At 42.4% G+C, this 17,906-nt stretch overlaps 1 protein-coding gene across 1 annotated transcript in view; it reads right to left on the bottom strand.

The window, feature by feature from the left end:
• Positions 1-3,665, bottom strand: part of LOC147622721 (BTB/POZ domain-containing protein FBL11-like) — a 49,127-nt gene extending 45,462 nt beyond the window's left edge. The window contains exons 1-3 of the mRNA XM_086822348.1: positions 3,556-3,665; positions 3,202-3,394; positions 3,047-3,097 (exon numbers count right to left, since the gene is read on the bottom strand). Of these exons, the coding sequence (XP_086678474.1) occupies positions 3,047-3,097; positions 3,202-3,386 (236 nt within the window). The 5' untranslated portion in view covers positions 3,387-3,394; positions 3,556-3,665. The remainder of the gene's footprint in view (positions 1-3,046; positions 3,098-3,201; positions 3,395-3,555) is intronic.
• Between the last annotated feature and the right edge of the window lie 14,241 nt (positions 3,666-17,906).

Below are 17,906 nucleotides of genomic sequence, written 5' to 3'. Positions count from 1 at the left end.
TTCCCAAACTACCTGGCCTGTTGCTTTGTCCCGAAGAGCAACAAAATGCTCATCAAACTCCACCCATACGCCAGTCTTGCAAACCTGATGCACTGACAACAGATGAAAACCAAGTGACAGAACATACAACACCTCGGAGGAATGCTTCCCCCCTCTGCCATCGGGAACTATCTGCTCTCACTGTGAACTGGGATAGTGGATGTATCCCCAGTAAGAATGTGACCAGAATACCTGCAGAGATCCTATAAATCTGAACGGGAAGGAGTCATGTCCCTGGAAGCACCACTGTCTAGAATCCACTCCCAAGTATCCGTAGCGGCGAGTCCTCCAACCTCCTCCCTGCTCGAAGAAAATGAAACATCGGTGTCCATCTTGAAATCAAAAAGCACTATAGAGTTCTTGTTGAACATGAGAAAGGAGAACACTTTGACAAAGCTAGTGTACAAAAGCTGGAGTCTTCACGGTTGCTGCTGAGGATTCTGCACCCTTGTCGATGCTCCGCTTGGGACACTGCCTCCAATAGTGGCCTTTCTCGCCACAATCATTACAGGTCCTCTCTGCCTTCAGTTTCTCACGGTCTGAGTCGGACATCTTCTCAGAAGACTTCTCCAATGAAGCCTTCCCTTTGCCCTTGTTGTTACGGCCTTTCGACCGTTGGCCAGTTAAGGCCTCCGAACCTCCGCCCTATGGAGGGTTCGAGAATCTTTCCTCCTAGTCCAAGACCATGGGCACAAGCTCCTCCCAGGTAATGGTGCTGAGCCTGCCACCACTGGTAATCAAAGAAGAGTAGAAAGCTGAGTACTAAGAAGGCAAATGCCGTAGTTATTCCCGTCCAAGTGACGGTCCATTGGGAACATGGGGAGTGTCAGGATCTTCACATGCTTCTCAGCCATCTCAAGTAAATCTGCCATTGCAGGGATGTAACTGAAAAGGGTGGTGGGTGAAAAAAAAAGGACTTAAACCTACAAGTGGCTGTCCAGCAAATCAACCCGCCTTCCTCTTACTTCTCCTCTTCCCAAAACAGTCCACCAATCAGCAACACAACAATCCCCCTCTTGCTCACACAATTCCCAAGATCTATCAAGAGCCTAGAGCTCTGATACCATGTCAGAATATGCAGCGGAGATGATGACAAAAGCTGAGAACACAAGAGCAAGTGCACTACAAAAAAATACAGCAATGGAGAGGGAGAGAGAGAGGCGTGTAACTCTGCTATATACACAAGATAAAATCCCGAAACAAGATACAAAGACGTGGGGGGCCATGGGGCCATTTTATATGGCCCCATATGTGGGGTCGACCTGTAGAAGGGGCAGCCGACAGCCTGTGTAGACACCCGACCAGCCCCAGCTCCAGTCAGCTCCAGTCGGCCAGCCCCAGATGGACAGCCCTCACACGTGTGGAGTCGGCCAGCAGGTGGACCACGTCAGCCAGCAACAGATGTAGCCGACATGCACAGGGCAGCCTCCCACAGCAGAAAAATAGGGAAAAATATGGAGGGTGGGGAAAAATGCAAAAACACCTAATCCGGGCAGGCACACCCACAACAGAGGCCCTGGTGTATATGTATAGACAGGAGATGACTGCTAACAACGGCCACCACAGGACGGGTCCCCTCCTTGTTGAAAAGAGAGACGCTTGTGCTACAGTCCGCTCTAAGAGCTCCGTCCTCTTCTCTTGGCTTATAACTTTGAAGGCTGATGGCATTGGGCAGGCGTAGATGGAGTTGTGGGCCTGTGGGGCGCGCTCAAGGCTGAAGCTTGAAGAACTTGTGCAGTTACTACACACTACAAAGGAGAGATCGAGGAGCATAGATGGAGAAGCAGAGACAAAGGAGAGCAAGTGTGCACAGCAGTTGACAGAGGAGAACAGAGATAGCTTGCACGACAAGCTTTCTTTTTAACACAAAACTTAAAACGAGGCGAAGCCTTCCAAATATCCCGTTTTTTTTCTTCATGTCCCCAAACAGAGCCGTCTAGCCGTCCCACAAAATTAACACATCCCCTGACAGGGGACAGCCGTTCCCTGGTGAGGGACGGAACATGGGACGTCCCCCCCACAGAGGGACGCATCCCTGCGTGAAAGGGAGGCCAGGATAGCGTTCCCTCGTCTCGAAGGCTAGGGACGGGCGTCCCCTCTGACTATGGGACTGGCAGGCCGTTTCTTCTTCTTGTAACTATTTGGCCCTCCTAGCTCTATTTCACATGATGAAACCCATCCCGGACACTAGACAAGTGGAAGAAGATACGAGGACAAGCTATATATATATACCTAGATGAATACAAGCTATTACATTTGATCCATGAGTAAACTAGATGTCAAGACAACATATGAAAAAAGTAAAAGACTAGCTGCCTGGAGATTTGGTCCCTTCACACGAGTGATGCATTACACTGATCACAGATGTTTGGGCCTCTAATTACTAGAGCTATGCCATCACACTCACGCCATAGACAAAACGCCATGATTGGCAGGATACCACTCGGCATCGCTCAATTCTTTGGACCCCACCAAATGGGTGTGACAGATGCTCACCCGAGCGGACCAAGAAATCATGGACGAAACATCTATGCTTGCAAGGAGATTCCCCACACCACGTACTCGTGGAGTCACCTTGGATCAGGCACAGTGCCTCTAAAAATCTAGATGCCCTCGCCCTCTAAGCTCCACTCCCTCTTTCCATCAGCTCCAAATGCAAGATATAAACCACCGGAGCGGCCCCACCTCGGGTGGTGGACATTACTTCCATGTATAGAGTAGTAGAGAAGAATGGCACATAATGAAGACCATTTGTTATACCAAACTCATTATTCACAGGCCATTTTCTTTTGACACTTTTGTTTCCATGCTATGATCTTCAATTTACACGTGGAACCTATGCAATGCTTTTTGTTCTCGTAGACCCATTGGATCTTTAGTAGACGTTGATAAAATCAATCTCTCTCTCTCATATTTGATTCAATTTCTATTCATATTTACGACCAGATAGTATGTAGAGAAGATGCATGAAGAAGACAAAAGGCAATGGGGTTTTCAAGTTTCTTACCTGAAACTACCACCTAACAGGGATCGGAAGAAGGTTGATTTCTGTTGTAATCTGCAAAATAGCTCTCATCAAGATGGATGTGAGGCAAGAAGTCAAGGGTTCTGGTTGAGACCCAAAATCAAGCAGAAAAGAACAGGAGAAAAGATAGTGCTTACAGGTCTCTTGAGATGAGGAAGCTGAGGGACTGCAAACCCTCCTGGCTGCACTGCTGGATCAAGGACTCCCAGCCATGGTCATCCAGAGTTGCAGCGTCTACTGCAGGCTGGTTCCCTTCCTCTTCCACACACTCGCTTCTGATCGTAAGCTCCAGAAGGACAGTAGCGGGAGCTTCCACAGCCATGCCAACCTCTTGAAACACGTTCAGTGATGGTATTAGTGGCTACATACTTTGTGATCAAAAGGAATCCGTCCTGCCTATTTTATGGGCATTGTAAGTGTGGGACCATCATGATTCATGACCATCCTTTTTTTATTTGGGGCCTGTTAATCATTTTGTATGGGGAACTTACCAAATGGCCAACAACGAGCTCTCAAGTGCTTCACCGAGTTGCTCGCTGTCGCACTTCTTTTACACTTGTTGTCACACCAATATTGATCGTTCTCCAATGGGTGGTGCAACTGCTCCTTACAATGGTCAAAGTGGAAATCCTCACATGAAGCTGTGAAGCCGATCGTTATGCAAAGCGTAATTGCTCAAGAAAGAAAGAGAAGAGAAGAAGAGGAAGTAGGAGAGACAAGCTAATTAGAGCAAAAAATGCCCCAAACGCTAATCCTAATCGCATCCACACATGCTAGATTAGAGTTGCAAAAGAGAGTAAAAAGAACGCTAAACTCTATTGCATGAATGAGGAGCATGATTATACAAACATGAGAAATTGGCTCTTATACTTCATAAGCCTTTTCCCACTAGTTTCCCCTGGGGGAGTAAGTGACCCAAGGTGCCCCCATGACCATATATAGGGCTTTTATAAGTGGTTGGCCTTTCTCATGTTATGGCCACCATGACCATGACGTACATTAACGCGAGAGCATCTTAAGAGTGCTCACAATGTTAATTGACGAGAATTACAATATATAATTACAAAGTGTACGGACGTTGTTAGTGGATGTTGTTAGTGAAGAACAATGTTAATAACTGAAAGTGGTTAATATACTCCCCTTCCTAATGTCGATCACCTTCATCTTTGCCTTTCCTTATTGTACTCAATATTTGATTTCTTTTGTTTTTCTTTCATTTGCCTTTGCAACTTTTCTATCCTCTATTTAAGGAGTTCGAGTATAGTAGAATACTTTACCAGTATCCCATGGGACGTAAAGGCGAGGAGTTAGTTACATAATTGCTAACAAGAATTAAGCGAGGGGAATGTAGACGAATGAGGACACAATAATCAACAAAGTGAACTATATGCTCCCTTTAATGATACATGGATTGCCAAAGATAAAGACATTGATTAGCCTTGGCATTGTTGTTGTTAAAGACATGTTGTTGCATCCTCAGCTTGGTGTAAGTTAATGTCTTTTAAATTGCACTCTCTCTTTGTTTCTTTTGCTTATTTTTATACAAGTGGTATGTGCATGCATACTTCTTCTGTCGTTTTATAGCATGTGTGACTCGTTTTGGCTGAAGAGGTCAAACAAGGTTGGGGTCCATTTCTTAAGATGGGCTATCAAGTGACAAAGATCCATTAGTGAAGAAGCAGCTACCATAGGGAGTGGATTGGCAAGGCCATTAAAGGTGTGGGCTTAACTACTTTGTGTTGACTTTGTAATATATCATATTGCAATCAACCTTTCATTGACTTTACAATATATCATATTGCAATCAACCTTTGATTGACTTTGCGATATATCAGATTGCAATCAACCTTTGGTTTAACTAGCTAGAAAATGCACACATGATGTGTGCCATGATGTCACATGGAGAGTAAGTTGAAGAAGAGGTTGATAAGGGTTGTGTCACTCTTAAAAATAATGAGGATTTATGCACAAGATTAAAATGCTAACACAAGACATTGATACATTAAGGATTTAGTTAATATAATAGGCCATACTGTTAACTTATCAAGGGTGTAGGTAGCACTCAAGAAAAGTCATCATGCAGTGACGTTGCTAGTTGGATGTGCTGAGCTTGTTAGGGGAGCTGTCAGGTTTTCCTTGAAGTAGGTGGAACTAAACCTTTTAACTCAATATTATTACATAGTAACTCCAACTTATCTGCTTTCTTCTTTTCTTTACTTTCTTCATTGTCTAGAATTTTTTGCTTCCTTTGAATATTTTGTCTGCCTTTCTTGATATTTTTCTATGAAACACATATATTTTAGTTGCATTAGTTGAGCCACTATGCTTGCATGTATAAGTATTGGGATGTGTTGAGATATCAAGCTGAACTAGCGTAAACATGGATGACATGCTAAGATAAAAGCTTCACACTTATGCCACTAACATGGTTGGTGAGATTATGGTTAATATGACATTAGTGGTTTACAAGCTTTGTGATAACCACTTTGGTTTACTAGAGTTATGGCATAGTTATAGCACTAACTTATATAGTTGGGTTCATACTATAGACAGATCTTATATGTTTTAGTAAGAGAGTAATTTCTCTTATAGTATGTACTCTTATCTTCATGTAATGGTTGCAGAGAAGTGAAAAAGATAGAGAAAAATACCTCTCTCTTGTGTGCTTGTCTACTCTTGTGTGTGTGTGTGTGTGTGTGTGTGTGTGTGTGTGTGTGTGTGTGTGTGTGTAAAGAAGAAAGCTTGCGGAGCTCAAGCTCACCCTCTCCCCCAATTCGGAGTGAAGAGCTCAAGAGGTTGTTATAAAAAAATAGACATGGAGAAACTTCAAAGACTCAATGCTTATTATGAGAGACAATAGCCCTGTATATACAAGTTTATGAAAAGCAGAAACTCTAAAAAACAACAAAAAACACTTTGCTAAAAACACTTAAGTGGGAAAAAACTTAAAGCCTAAAACCCCACTTTCACACACACTAAATTAAGAACGCACCCATGGAACAATCTAGAGTGCTTTGATTTCAATGCTACTTTAATCTGTTGGCTTCGTCTTGATCTCCTCTATCATCTTGATCTTGTTATTTCTTCAACACTACTCCTCAAGCTCAAGATTTTCAAAATACATAGCTTGTACGTCTACTCTTGAAGGTGGCACCATCCATTGTTACCTTTAAGTCTTTGTTAATCCCATTTTAGATTAACAAGGATGCTCCTCCAACTGAGGACATTAATAAGTGTCATGAAAAGGCACTATAAAAGTTGTACTGAGTTCTGCCACCTAAGGCCTTAGTTAGTAAGTTTTGGACACCCAAGTGTGAATAAGGGCCAGTTGTATAAAAGGAAATTCTCATAATGAAATGATACAAAGGCACTATAAAAGTTGTACTGAGTTCTACCACCTAAGGCCTTAGTTAGTAAGTTTTGGACACCCAAGTGTGAATAAGGGCCAGTTGTATAAAAGGAAATTCTCATAATGAAATGATACAATGCCCCTTTGTGCTAAGAGAACTCTTATGCTTTATCTCGAAAGAGAGAGAGAGAGAGAGAGAGAGAGAGAGAGAGAGAGTGAGTGAGTGAGAGTGTGCTCTAGTACATGTGCCTCTTTCATGCATACATGTGTGTGTGAGAGAGAGAGAGAGTGAGAGTGTGCTCTAGTACATGTGCCTCTTTCATGCGTACATGTGTGTGAGAGAGTGAGAGGTTGATTACCTTGCATTCGTGGTGTGAGCAACTTTGCGGATGACAGTGTGGAGGTGGTGTTCGGAGGAGTGGAGCTTCCAAAGTGAGCTTGGGAGCCTCAAGGGACGCGAGCTTAAAGCATTGGTAAGTACCCAATGATTGTTGTGTCTATCGCTTCTCTCGTTTATGGTTGTGTGGAGTTCCTTCTTGGGAGGCGTGGTAGCCCATAACATTTTTGGCACCGCTGTCAAGGAAACACCTTTGTTTCTTCCACCCTCTTAGAGCTCCAGCTCCCACTATGCAAGATTCATCATTGCCTTTGCATTTAGAAGGTGCAATGTGAGGAAACTGTGTAGATAAGGTTTGAATGGTAGAGAAGAAATTGTAAAAAATCGTGTGTTGAATGTGTGGGTGAGTACTTGGAAGAGCCTTAAGGAAAGCTACATCGGTTTTTTATTTCAATTTTGATACTTTTGTCATCAATCGTGCTACCGTGAGTTGGCAAAGGTGGTACCTTGTTTTTTTGTGTTTTTTAAAAAATCACAAAAATTACAGAAATAAAGAGCCATTAGTTGTGTTAGTAACTTGCATTGCATTTCCAATCCTTAGCACACAACCATTATGGATCAATTGGATAGGAAAATAACACTCCAAAACATCATTCTTACGATACGATAGTTAAACATGTGAAAGTGCAGAAAACGGTTCATGGCGTGAAGCGCATTCTGCAATTAGCATCGGGATTACCTTGCTAAAAATAGGGCGCCTTATTCTAACACAACGAAACTAAAGAATTTTACCATGTGAGATAGCAGTGACGTGAACCATTTTGCATTTTCTATTTCACGGCGGCGAGAATAATTGTCTGCTACTTCATGGGTTAAGCCTTCACAGCCTAACACTTCATGCCTTAGCAGTTCACGAGTTAAGCTCTCACAGAGGATTGCTAGTTCACAAATTAAGGGTTGTCAGACTAGTTGTAAAAGAGGTATTCTAATTGCACTATTTAGGTCTATCCGACTCATATTGAAGTAATTCTGAGCTTAAAAATTTGAAACGTGAAACCTCAGTTATCGCAGTGTGAGGAATAGTTCACGACGTCAACCATTGCCTATTACTTCATGGCGTGAACTGCTCTTTGCTACTTTATGACGTGAACCATTCTCTGTAGTTTCACGAATTACAGCTAGTTCATGGTTAAAAGAGATTGTTTGGCAGAAAACCAGTTCAAAACGTTGAAGTGGTAATATAGCATGTCAAAATACACTCACGTTCCTCCTACGAAAGGAGTGTTGGTTCAGGCCACTCATGCGAGCAGTGTTTCAGCTTGGAAGAATTTGATCTCTATTGATACAAGTAGTGAAGAATCCATGGAAGAAGGGTTACGATTCTCTTGGAGAGGAAGAAAAACCATCTTCCCCTGCAAGATCCAGTGGAATTTTTGATATGGCCAAGGGATTTTTTGGCCTCCAACATGGCATGAAAGATGATGCACAATCTACAGGCACGTACCCACCATCAACTTGCATTGGACATGGTCTAAGATTAAAATTACCAACCCAACCTTCTGACTCCAGGCATAGTAACACAGTGAGGATTAGTGGGACGACCCCCAGAGTTAGGAGGGATAAGGAAAGTGCGACTAAAGTAAGTAAAGTCTTCTTCCCTACATTGGAGGAAATAGAAACAAACTTGAAGAGAGTTGAGGTAGAGCGACAATTGCAATTATTGAGCTTAAGAAAATAAGAGCTTGATACTCGAAGAATAAGGGCGGAACAAAGGGAATGAAGAATGTAAATCCATTTAAATCACGTGGCAAAGAACCAGAAACATCTAGAAATGCCACTGATAGCATGTGGATGGGCATAACAAAAGGAGCAATACCAACTCTAGAACCCATCAATCAGGAATCAAGGAGTGGATGAAGGCCTTGAGATGCAAAACGAGGAGGACAATTTACCGAGGGTATTTGCAAAAGGTGAGGATTGCCTCTATATAAGAGAAGATATACAAGAAATGATAAATGATCCCACATTCTTGCAAGGCATGGAGCTCTTAATCATCCAACAAGGCGGGTTGAAGCGACTAATAATGAGCTAGGCGATGAGGAGTTGGCCGGACCTAGCCATAGACCCTAATTAAATAGAAGAACCAATGTAGGAAGAGGAAGAGGTCTAGGTAGGGAGGGGGGGGAGTAGCTCCTCTAAGACCAATTGTGGATTCAAACGTAGGTCTGAATGCTGTCACAAGGGCGGATCTGCTAAATATGGCCACGAAAATGGGCTAAGATATGGTTAGGGAATTAGGCACCGCCCTGGAATCTAAACCATCCCAAATGAAGCCACATATTATTTCCAAGCTTGTGCAAAAGTTCTCAGGCGATGGGGACCCAATCTAGCAGTCAACCTATGAAACCTGTGGGCCATTGAGTGATGTAACCATGATCTATGCTTTTTTGCTGACCCTAGAGAGAAAGGCTCACCAATGGTACCAAACCCTAAAGCCAGAGGATAAAGTCAACTTTACTAGGCTTAAGAATGTGTTCATACCAAGCTTTCCTCGAAGTGGTGTGACAGATGGACTCCACTGGCTCAGCTTCACAATATCAAGCAGAAAGAAAATGAGTCTAAGATTATGTATCTCAACTCAAGTTTTTGAATTCAAGATGCAAGTTAAGGGAGAGGCTAACTGATGATTGGCTCAGCTTCACAATATCAAGTAGAAAGAAAATGAGTCCGAGATTATGTATCTCAACTTAAGCACTTGAATTCAAGATGCAAGTTAAGGGAGAGGCTAACTGATGATGATGAGTTATTGCCTTGCTTTCAGAGAGGAGTCCGATATCATAAAATGCATGATTATCTAGTGTTAGCTCGACCAGCTACTTTAGATATGTATTGTAAACTAGCAATAGAATATGAGGACAATATGCTTGAATTGCCACAACTCGAAGATGCCAAGGTAGCTTCAGTTGCGGCAATATCGTGAGTTTCAAGTCACCAAGACACAGAAACTCAGAGCAAGCAAGAGAGCTCAGTAGTGCCATTAAAGGTCAGGGATGGGAGAGAAGTATCAAGGAATGTTCATCTTTATCCCTGGAGAGATCTGATTTGGTGCTCTATTTATAAACCAAATCACACAAGCATTGAATGCCCTCACTTAAGACTAAGGCAATTACTTTATTGTGCTCATTATGTGAGACTAGGGAACCATGACACTGCCATGTGCTGATATCCGAAGGTCCAACCCTTAGCACAATTGCTAGCACTTAGAGTGCCGCTAGCCTTACAAGCACCACCACCAATGCAAACCACTACGGCATCACCAATGCAAACCACTGCGGCTACAGCCAAACCAATCCTACTTACCAAGAGGGAAGTTCTGAATACAGGACATGTCGCTTTTGCTACCACTTGTTCTATCATCATAACCACCACAGGCTAAGATCAACCAGGTGTTGATCAAGGAGCCCTTGGACAAGGGTGAGGTCATGCGTGAGGTAGAAATCAATAATTATTACTATGAGGAGCCCACAGAGATCGTGCCAGAACAACATGTCAGTGCCAGTGTTTCAAACCATGATACAATGGAAAGGTAAAGATATAAACTCAACTATGAGAAGGGAGCCAATACAGTGTTTTGGTTGTAATGGACCTCATCGAATAACGGAGTGCCCTAATAAGAATGCGGCTAACGCGAGCCAAGCCTAACCCTTGGCAGCACCGACCAACGTCATGCCAACACTTTCTTGTGTTCAATGTGGGGTTGATCATTTTATTAAAGACTATCCATATCGCACCAGTGATTCGGTTTCCACTTCTAACTATGCCATTATTAGGATTATAAGTGTGTAGCATGGGAATATCACGCCATTGAATGTCCTGACACAAGCATAAGCAAAACTAGTGAGCAAAGGGAAAAACCCAGTAAATGTCACAACCTCAAAAACTGGGAGAAGGAGAAGAGTGAAGAAAGTTGGCAAGGGTGATACCATGGTCACAATTTAGAATGGATCCGAAGAAGACACCATTGACACCAGATCCACCCAATTAAGGGAAGGAGACAACTAAGTGCTGAAACAGGATGGGCATACCCAAGAAACCGCAAGGGAGAGACCAGCAACCCCTAAAGGGATTGGGGAATACCTAAACACTGACAAGGAGATAAGGAAGCTTGAGGAAGCTAAGGCCCTAGTTGAGGAGTGTCAACAAAATCACGAAGACAGATTAAGGGCTAACAGGGCTAGGGATACAATGTATCCAAGAAATGAGCTGATAAAGGAAAGGAAATTGGATGTGCCTACTCCAATTCTAGAAGGATTCGAGGAAGGGAATCACAGTGACCTCATGGCGAGAATGTTTGAGGAAGCAGAGCAAGAATTGTCCATCCCTTCAATCCCTAGGATTGAATACACGACAAACACATGGGAGAAACCCTCACTTGCCACATGGAGCCTGGAGACATAGGCAATCTCACAATCATATTATCCACCACCGTCAAAATGCCATTGGGACCATTGTTACGCAATACGTTGGCATTATGGGCATATAGGTAGAGGGAAGATTAAACCCAATGTCCATTACAAAGGAGACTTAGTCACCTCTAGCAGAGAAAAACCTAGTACCTGAGGAGGAAGGAACTCCTAGATTCATCAAAATACCTATTAATCAACTAGGCCGATATTATGAGAGTGATGATACAAATGCTAGGATCCCAATTCACCATAACAGATACCAAGCACTGGCTATCCTGGACGGAGGAGCGGGGGTGAGCATCATTACAAAACGATGTTGAAAAAACTCGAGTAAACCAGAATTGGAAAGAGTAGATCTAATCGTTAAAATGACAGACGGAACATCTTCAAGACCTATGGGATTATTGAAAATGTCAGATTTAAGGTCTTTTCGTTCCGCTACCATCATACATTTATTGTAATGGACTTTCTATACCAACTGAATTCATATGACATTATCTCGGGCATACCTTTCATGAGGGAAGTCAAATTGGTGCATGATTCAAGTGTATGTTCAAAAAGGACTCGCAGATTCTAGAGATTGATCTACAAACGTAGAAGGCACACCCAATGGAAGGTCAATTGTTTGTTGGAAACGATTCGGTCACCATCGAACAAACCACGTTCCTACACGTCTGCAAACTAGTGGAGGAGAATGCATGAGACGAGGAAGAGGCCGCAATGTACACGTCACTTCCACCCCTGAATTTTAGTGAAAACTGAATGCATGTGCTTGACACTATAGATGTGTTGTCTTCCAGAGGAACCTAGTACGTTGAATCAAGGAACATTCATACCACCTAAGTACGCATGGTAGATGTGCAACCAAGCGAAGAAGAAACAGAGGATGAAGCCTCCAGCAGCATAGACGGTTCTAGATCACAAGGCCGCAATAGCACCCAATGCCTCAGGAGATGGCGTAAACAAAAGAGGTATATCGCTCGATGAAATATCCTATTAACGAAGTAAAACCACGGACGCCCAGTGTGGCTGAGATATCTTGAGATCACTAAGGTATACGAGGAGTTTTCTAAGAATTGGGGCAAAGAGTTGAATAAGATAACCCAGGAAGGAAAATGAGAGGAGAAGGTGATACCTCAAGAGCCAGAAGCGCCTAAGCTCATGAAGGTAGGACGTAGAAAACAAAACAAGGCTCTAGCTGAGGTCGAGCACGCGAGGCTAAAAAGGTAATGGATCAGACAAAAAATGGGGAGGATGACAGGCCAGACCTACTCTCAGTGCTTGACCATTTTTTAAGACATACAACATTGACAAATAAAAAATGGTTCAACTAACAGCTAAAAGGGTAAAGGAAGATGGCCAATGCACGTCTTACGATAGTCCAGCTGAAGTTAAGGAGGTTGATCTTGCTGAGCCAAGGGAGGATCCCAAACTTGTCTATATTACTAAGGAATTAACTTCATCATTCCGATCTTGGATAGATCAATACCATCCAGGCAAAAGCCAAATCATATGAATTTAAAATATGTAGCGATTGTAAAGGAGGAAATCGATAAACTCATTGCTGCAGATTTGATCTATGAAATCTAGCACATAGATTGGCTCTCACCAATCATAATCGTGCTAAAAAAGAATGGGAAGTTGAGGGTGTGTGTTGATCTCAAAAAGGTCAATGCAGCCACCAGGAAACACCACTATCCACACTGCCGTATATTGAATAGTATATTGAACATGTATTGGAACGGGTAGGAGGCGAAGAAGCTTACAGCTTCTTAGATGGGTTTTTAGTTTATAAAAATTAGGTGTCCATAGCACCAGAAGATCAACACAAAACGGCCTTCAATACGATGTGGGGAACATATGCTTATAAGGTTATGCCTTTTGGACTCACCAATGCTCCAACAACATTCCAATGATTGATGTGTACCGCCTTCTTCAAGGACTACTTGCAAAAGTGGCTGGAGGTATTCATTGATGATCTATGTGCACACTCACATTGGACTGAACATCTATCTTGCTTGAGGAAGGTGTTTGAGCGATGTCGATTATATCGTATATCCTTAAATCCTTTAAAATGTCAATTCTGGGTTAAACACGGTGTAACCTTATTAGGGCACATTGTGCCACGGTGTAATATTAGGGCACATTGTGCCTAAAAATAGTATTTCCACGGATGAGAGCAAGGTAAAATTGATCTTGGAATTACCCCCACCACCAACCAACTACAAGGGTGTACATAGGTTTATGGGCCATGTTGGGTATTATCGTCGTTTCATCTTATTCTATGCCGAAATTGCCAGACCATTGTACATATAACTCATTGTCTTTGAATGGACTGATGATTGCCAAGAAGCATATGATAAGTTGAAGAAAGCACTGGCAAGTGCACCTATTCTAAGGCCACCCAATTGGGATATTATATTCCACGTACACATCGATGCATTGAATTTTGTGATAAGATGCATATTGGTGCAACCCGAGGAATTAAAATTGGGTTATCGAGTTTGCTTCGTCAACTAAATGATGCAGAGATGAACTACACCACTACGAAACACGAAGGGTTGGCCATGGTTTATGCTGTAAAGAAATATCGACATTACTTACTGGCCAACAAGTTTATATTCTTTGTGGACCATCAAGCCCTATTATATTTGGTGAACAAACCTTGCACCATGGGAAGAATCACACGTTTGTTACTTCTACTCTTCGAATTCGACTTTACGGTTACAGTAAGAAAGGCAACACAACATGTGTTGGTCCATATGTCTAGAATTCCAAATGGCAACTGACATTGATGATGATCTCCTTGATGCTTGTGTGTTCAAACTTGACATGGGACTTGAGTGGAGGGAGGAAATTTCGGACTATCTAGCTCAATTTTTTTCGTAAGATTGACCTTTGAACAAGGATAAAATGCATTGGTTCATTAAGTTGGCCGCACCTTATCAATTGATTGCTAGAGAATTATATAAGCTAGGCAAAGATGATATCTTGAGAAGATGAATTTGGCATGATATTAGAAGAAGCACACTTAGGAAGAGCCAGAGGATATTTCGCAGGAGAATCTACAACTCACAAAGTGCTTCAAGTAGGACTATGGTGACCTAAGTTATTTGGGGATGCCATAGAGTTTGTGAAAAGATAAGAGGAATGTCAAAGATTTGCTATTCCACAACAAAAAGACATGATGCCACTCACCCCTCTAATTGTAAGACATCCCTTTGAGAAATGGGAGATTGATTTTGTTGGACCCATTAGTCCAACAACGCATTCGTTCACAAGCCCGATATGTGATCATGGCCATAGATTATTTCACAAAGTGGACAGAGGTGAGGGCCGATGCTCAAACCACAACCAAGTTCTTATACAAACAGATCATTTCTAGATTTGGTTGCCCACTTGAATTACCAGGGTTCACATTACATTAATGAGGTGATTGAACACTTACTTACATGATTCCTTATAGTACATCGCAAATCATCACCTTATGACCCACAAGAAAATGGTTAAGTAGAGAGCACCAACAAGATTCTATGTGCTATTTTGGCGAAAACCTTTGAAGCCAGTTGCAAGGATTGGAAACACAAGCTGATTGCAGCTCTATGGGCTTATCGTACGTCGTATAAGGTAGCAACGGGGTATACACCCTTCTGCCTAGCTTATGGCATTGATGCAGTGATGCCGATGGAGTTTTTAGTTCCAAGTTTGTGAATTGCAGCATAGGAATGACTTATTGAAAATGCACTAGCTGAGAGATTGGTTGATTTGGAAAAACTTGATGAAACCAGGCTAATTGCATCACATGGGCTTGTGGTCGAGAAATTATGAAGAAAACGTTGGTTTGACCATAACCTAAAACACAAGGAACTAAAAACGAGAGACCTCGTCCTCTTGTATGGAGTTGGAGACACCAAGAAAAAGAAACTCAAACAAATACCAAGGGTTAGGAGCTTTCAGAGTGTCTGAGATCACCCCTCAAGGGCCAGACCGAATTGAAACCATCGAGGGAGTAGAAATGGAAGGTTACATAAATGGGAGCAAACTTAAAAAGTATTACGGACCCCTAATCCAAAAAGTATTACGGACCCCTAATCCAAAAAATGCTTGCACAAGAGTATCTTCTGAAACAAAAGAAGGAGCTATCAAAAGAAAAAATCCAACAACCTCTAGAAGAAGCCAAGGCAAAGCAAAGACTTTGGGGAAAAATGCTACATGTGAACATGGCTTCACTTACCTTGCTTGACGAGGAAGACACAAGCAAAGTAGCAAAAGTACCAGTACATCAACAGTGGATTCCCAAAAACTAGCTTTGAGCCCAAGGGTATCATGATACAGACAAGTCCACATGGGAATCTAACCAAAAAAGCCATGCTACAAGCATGGGACCAAGAAGGCACCCCAAGGACATAAAGCAACATTTCAAGAAATCTTGCACCCAATTTAACATTCAAAAGTGATGGGTCTGTAAGGAATTATTTGTAGCACCATATACTATCAAGGGAGTGCAATAGTATGGATACCAAAGACCCACCCAAAACCCTATCCTGTGAGCACCTTTAGGATAATAGAAGAGACCAAGAACAAACAAAACCAATCCACTGCTAAATCAAGTGATTCAGGTAAATAGGGGAGTGCGACACCACCAATGTCGTCCACCAAGGAGAATGAGCTTACCCAAATTATGGACTAGGGTAAATAAGACGTGCACTCACATGCATAAGAAACATAATAGGTTCACTAGAATTCAGTGGATGCACTCCTCAGCTGGATGGAGGAAAAATCCAAGGCTCTCACTCTGAACTAGAGCGGTTGTAACAACAAATACCCACACGTTCCAAAGTACCCCATTGGTTTACGTGGCCATAAACGAAGAAGGATCATAAAGGTACCCATCCCCAAGCAAGTGGGTACAAGGTAAAAGAGTATGCCTTTCATGCCGTGAGACATGTTCATTCATTTCATGTGCACTATTATCCTTCTCTGAATGCATAATATGTGGCCTTGACTGTTTGAGCATACAGGAAGCCATAGGGTATCAAATTTACATGTATAAGGGATCGAACAATTTCACACCATAAATGGGTTTGGGTTACTTCACGCCGTAAAACACTCAGAACAGTTTTACGCCGTGAGAGACTTCAAAATGGTTTACGTCGTAAACCAACTCTAGCACTTCATGCCGTGAAACGGTCACAAGCCTTTCACCTATTGCAAGCGAACATGTGGCATTCCCATTTAAGCTGGCCACCAGGACCGTGGTGGTTGAATCATAAATAATGTTTTTTCTCTTTTTTTGTGTATTCTTTTTTAACCTACTCCATGTGATCTTACTTCATTCGATCTTCATTGCCTGTTAAATTGCATCCGCGTTAGTGTGCGTTACTTTCGTCACTCTTAGCTAGGAGCATGTTATCCACCTTCGTCTGTTTCATCCGTATATGAATAAAACCATTGTGGGTACATATTGAATCGGTTCATATCTTATCAATCAATTGCTTATGTCACTTTTCCTTTCTTTTGTTGTTGTTTTCCACAATCCATTGCATGTAAAAATGTTCATCTCTCCCCAAATCGATTCACAAGAACATGAGCTTTTAAACCCATGAAATAGCAGTATGCTATTTCACGAGGTTCACACCAACCCCTCGGGTGGAATAACATTGCACCGAACCCTTGAAATTAGTTGTTCATACCACACCTATGTCATTAACCCCGCTTCTCCACTTATAATCATGACCCACCAACCCTGCTATCTCATGAAGTAATGCCCTGCTATCTTATGTGCTGTCACGGAAAGATTTTGCTCCAGCATCACAGCCCAGAGTGCTTACAGATACTTGAGGATACAAAAGTCAAAGACAAGCTAGAAAAGGTGGGGCCTTGGCCGAATGGCAGAAATCCTTCCCTACAATATCAACATAAACCTATGTGTGGAGTATTTGAAGACTTATGACAAATCTACCAAGAGGGGTACAATGACAAAGCTAGATAGCACAACTGAGCAGGTCCTCATCATAGAGAGGAGCTGATATGCGACGCTTTATAGTTGCCCCCACCAATCCCGACACATATTCACAGTTTTGAGCAAATGCCCATGGAAGACATCTTAAAGAGGATTTCTTATAACTCCAATGGGGCAGAATATAACATAAGGAATGAAGTTGATGAAAAGACTTGTTGATCCATGACCATGCTTATGCAGGTTAAACTTGTGGACATGTATAACAAGGTCCCCCCTAAACCGCCTCGCCAAGGTTTATCTAAAGTCACACCAATCCAAGGTGTGTAACCCCTATCTCCTTACGAGAGTGCTAAGCCATTCAGCTAGCCTTCCAGTTCCAGAAGGCACACAAGGAGCATAGGTACCCTAGGATGCAACACCCTTGGAATAATATATTATCATGTAGAGCTGCAACAAGGACAAGCAGTCTTAAAAGAAACGAAAGAGTTGTTATATGAACTGAAGAAAGGTAAGAGGACCAAGAAAGACAAGAAGATGAGGGTGATCCTCCAACAAGTTAAAGCTGAATCCCAGCGCTTAGATGTAGAAGTATCACAAAGCATCATTGAAACAGGCATTGGAGTAGATAGAAGCATAGGGAACTGAAGGGATACCAGCAATCGCAACTCTTGAGATTCCCCTTCACACACCACCCTCAAGCCTTCATCAAATGGTAGTCCCAAACCTCT

The sequence above is a fragment of the Cibotium barometz genome, chromosome 28, assembly GCF_041138505.1.
Source record: "Cibotium barometz isolate CiBa-2024 chromosome 28, ASM4113850v1, whole genome shotgun sequence".
In the NCBI taxonomy this organism is placed as follows: domain Eukaryota; kingdom Viridiplantae; phylum Streptophyta; class Polypodiopsida; order Cyatheales; family Cibotiaceae; genus Cibotium; species Cibotium barometz.
This window is presented reverse-complemented; position numbering and strand designations above follow the sequence as displayed.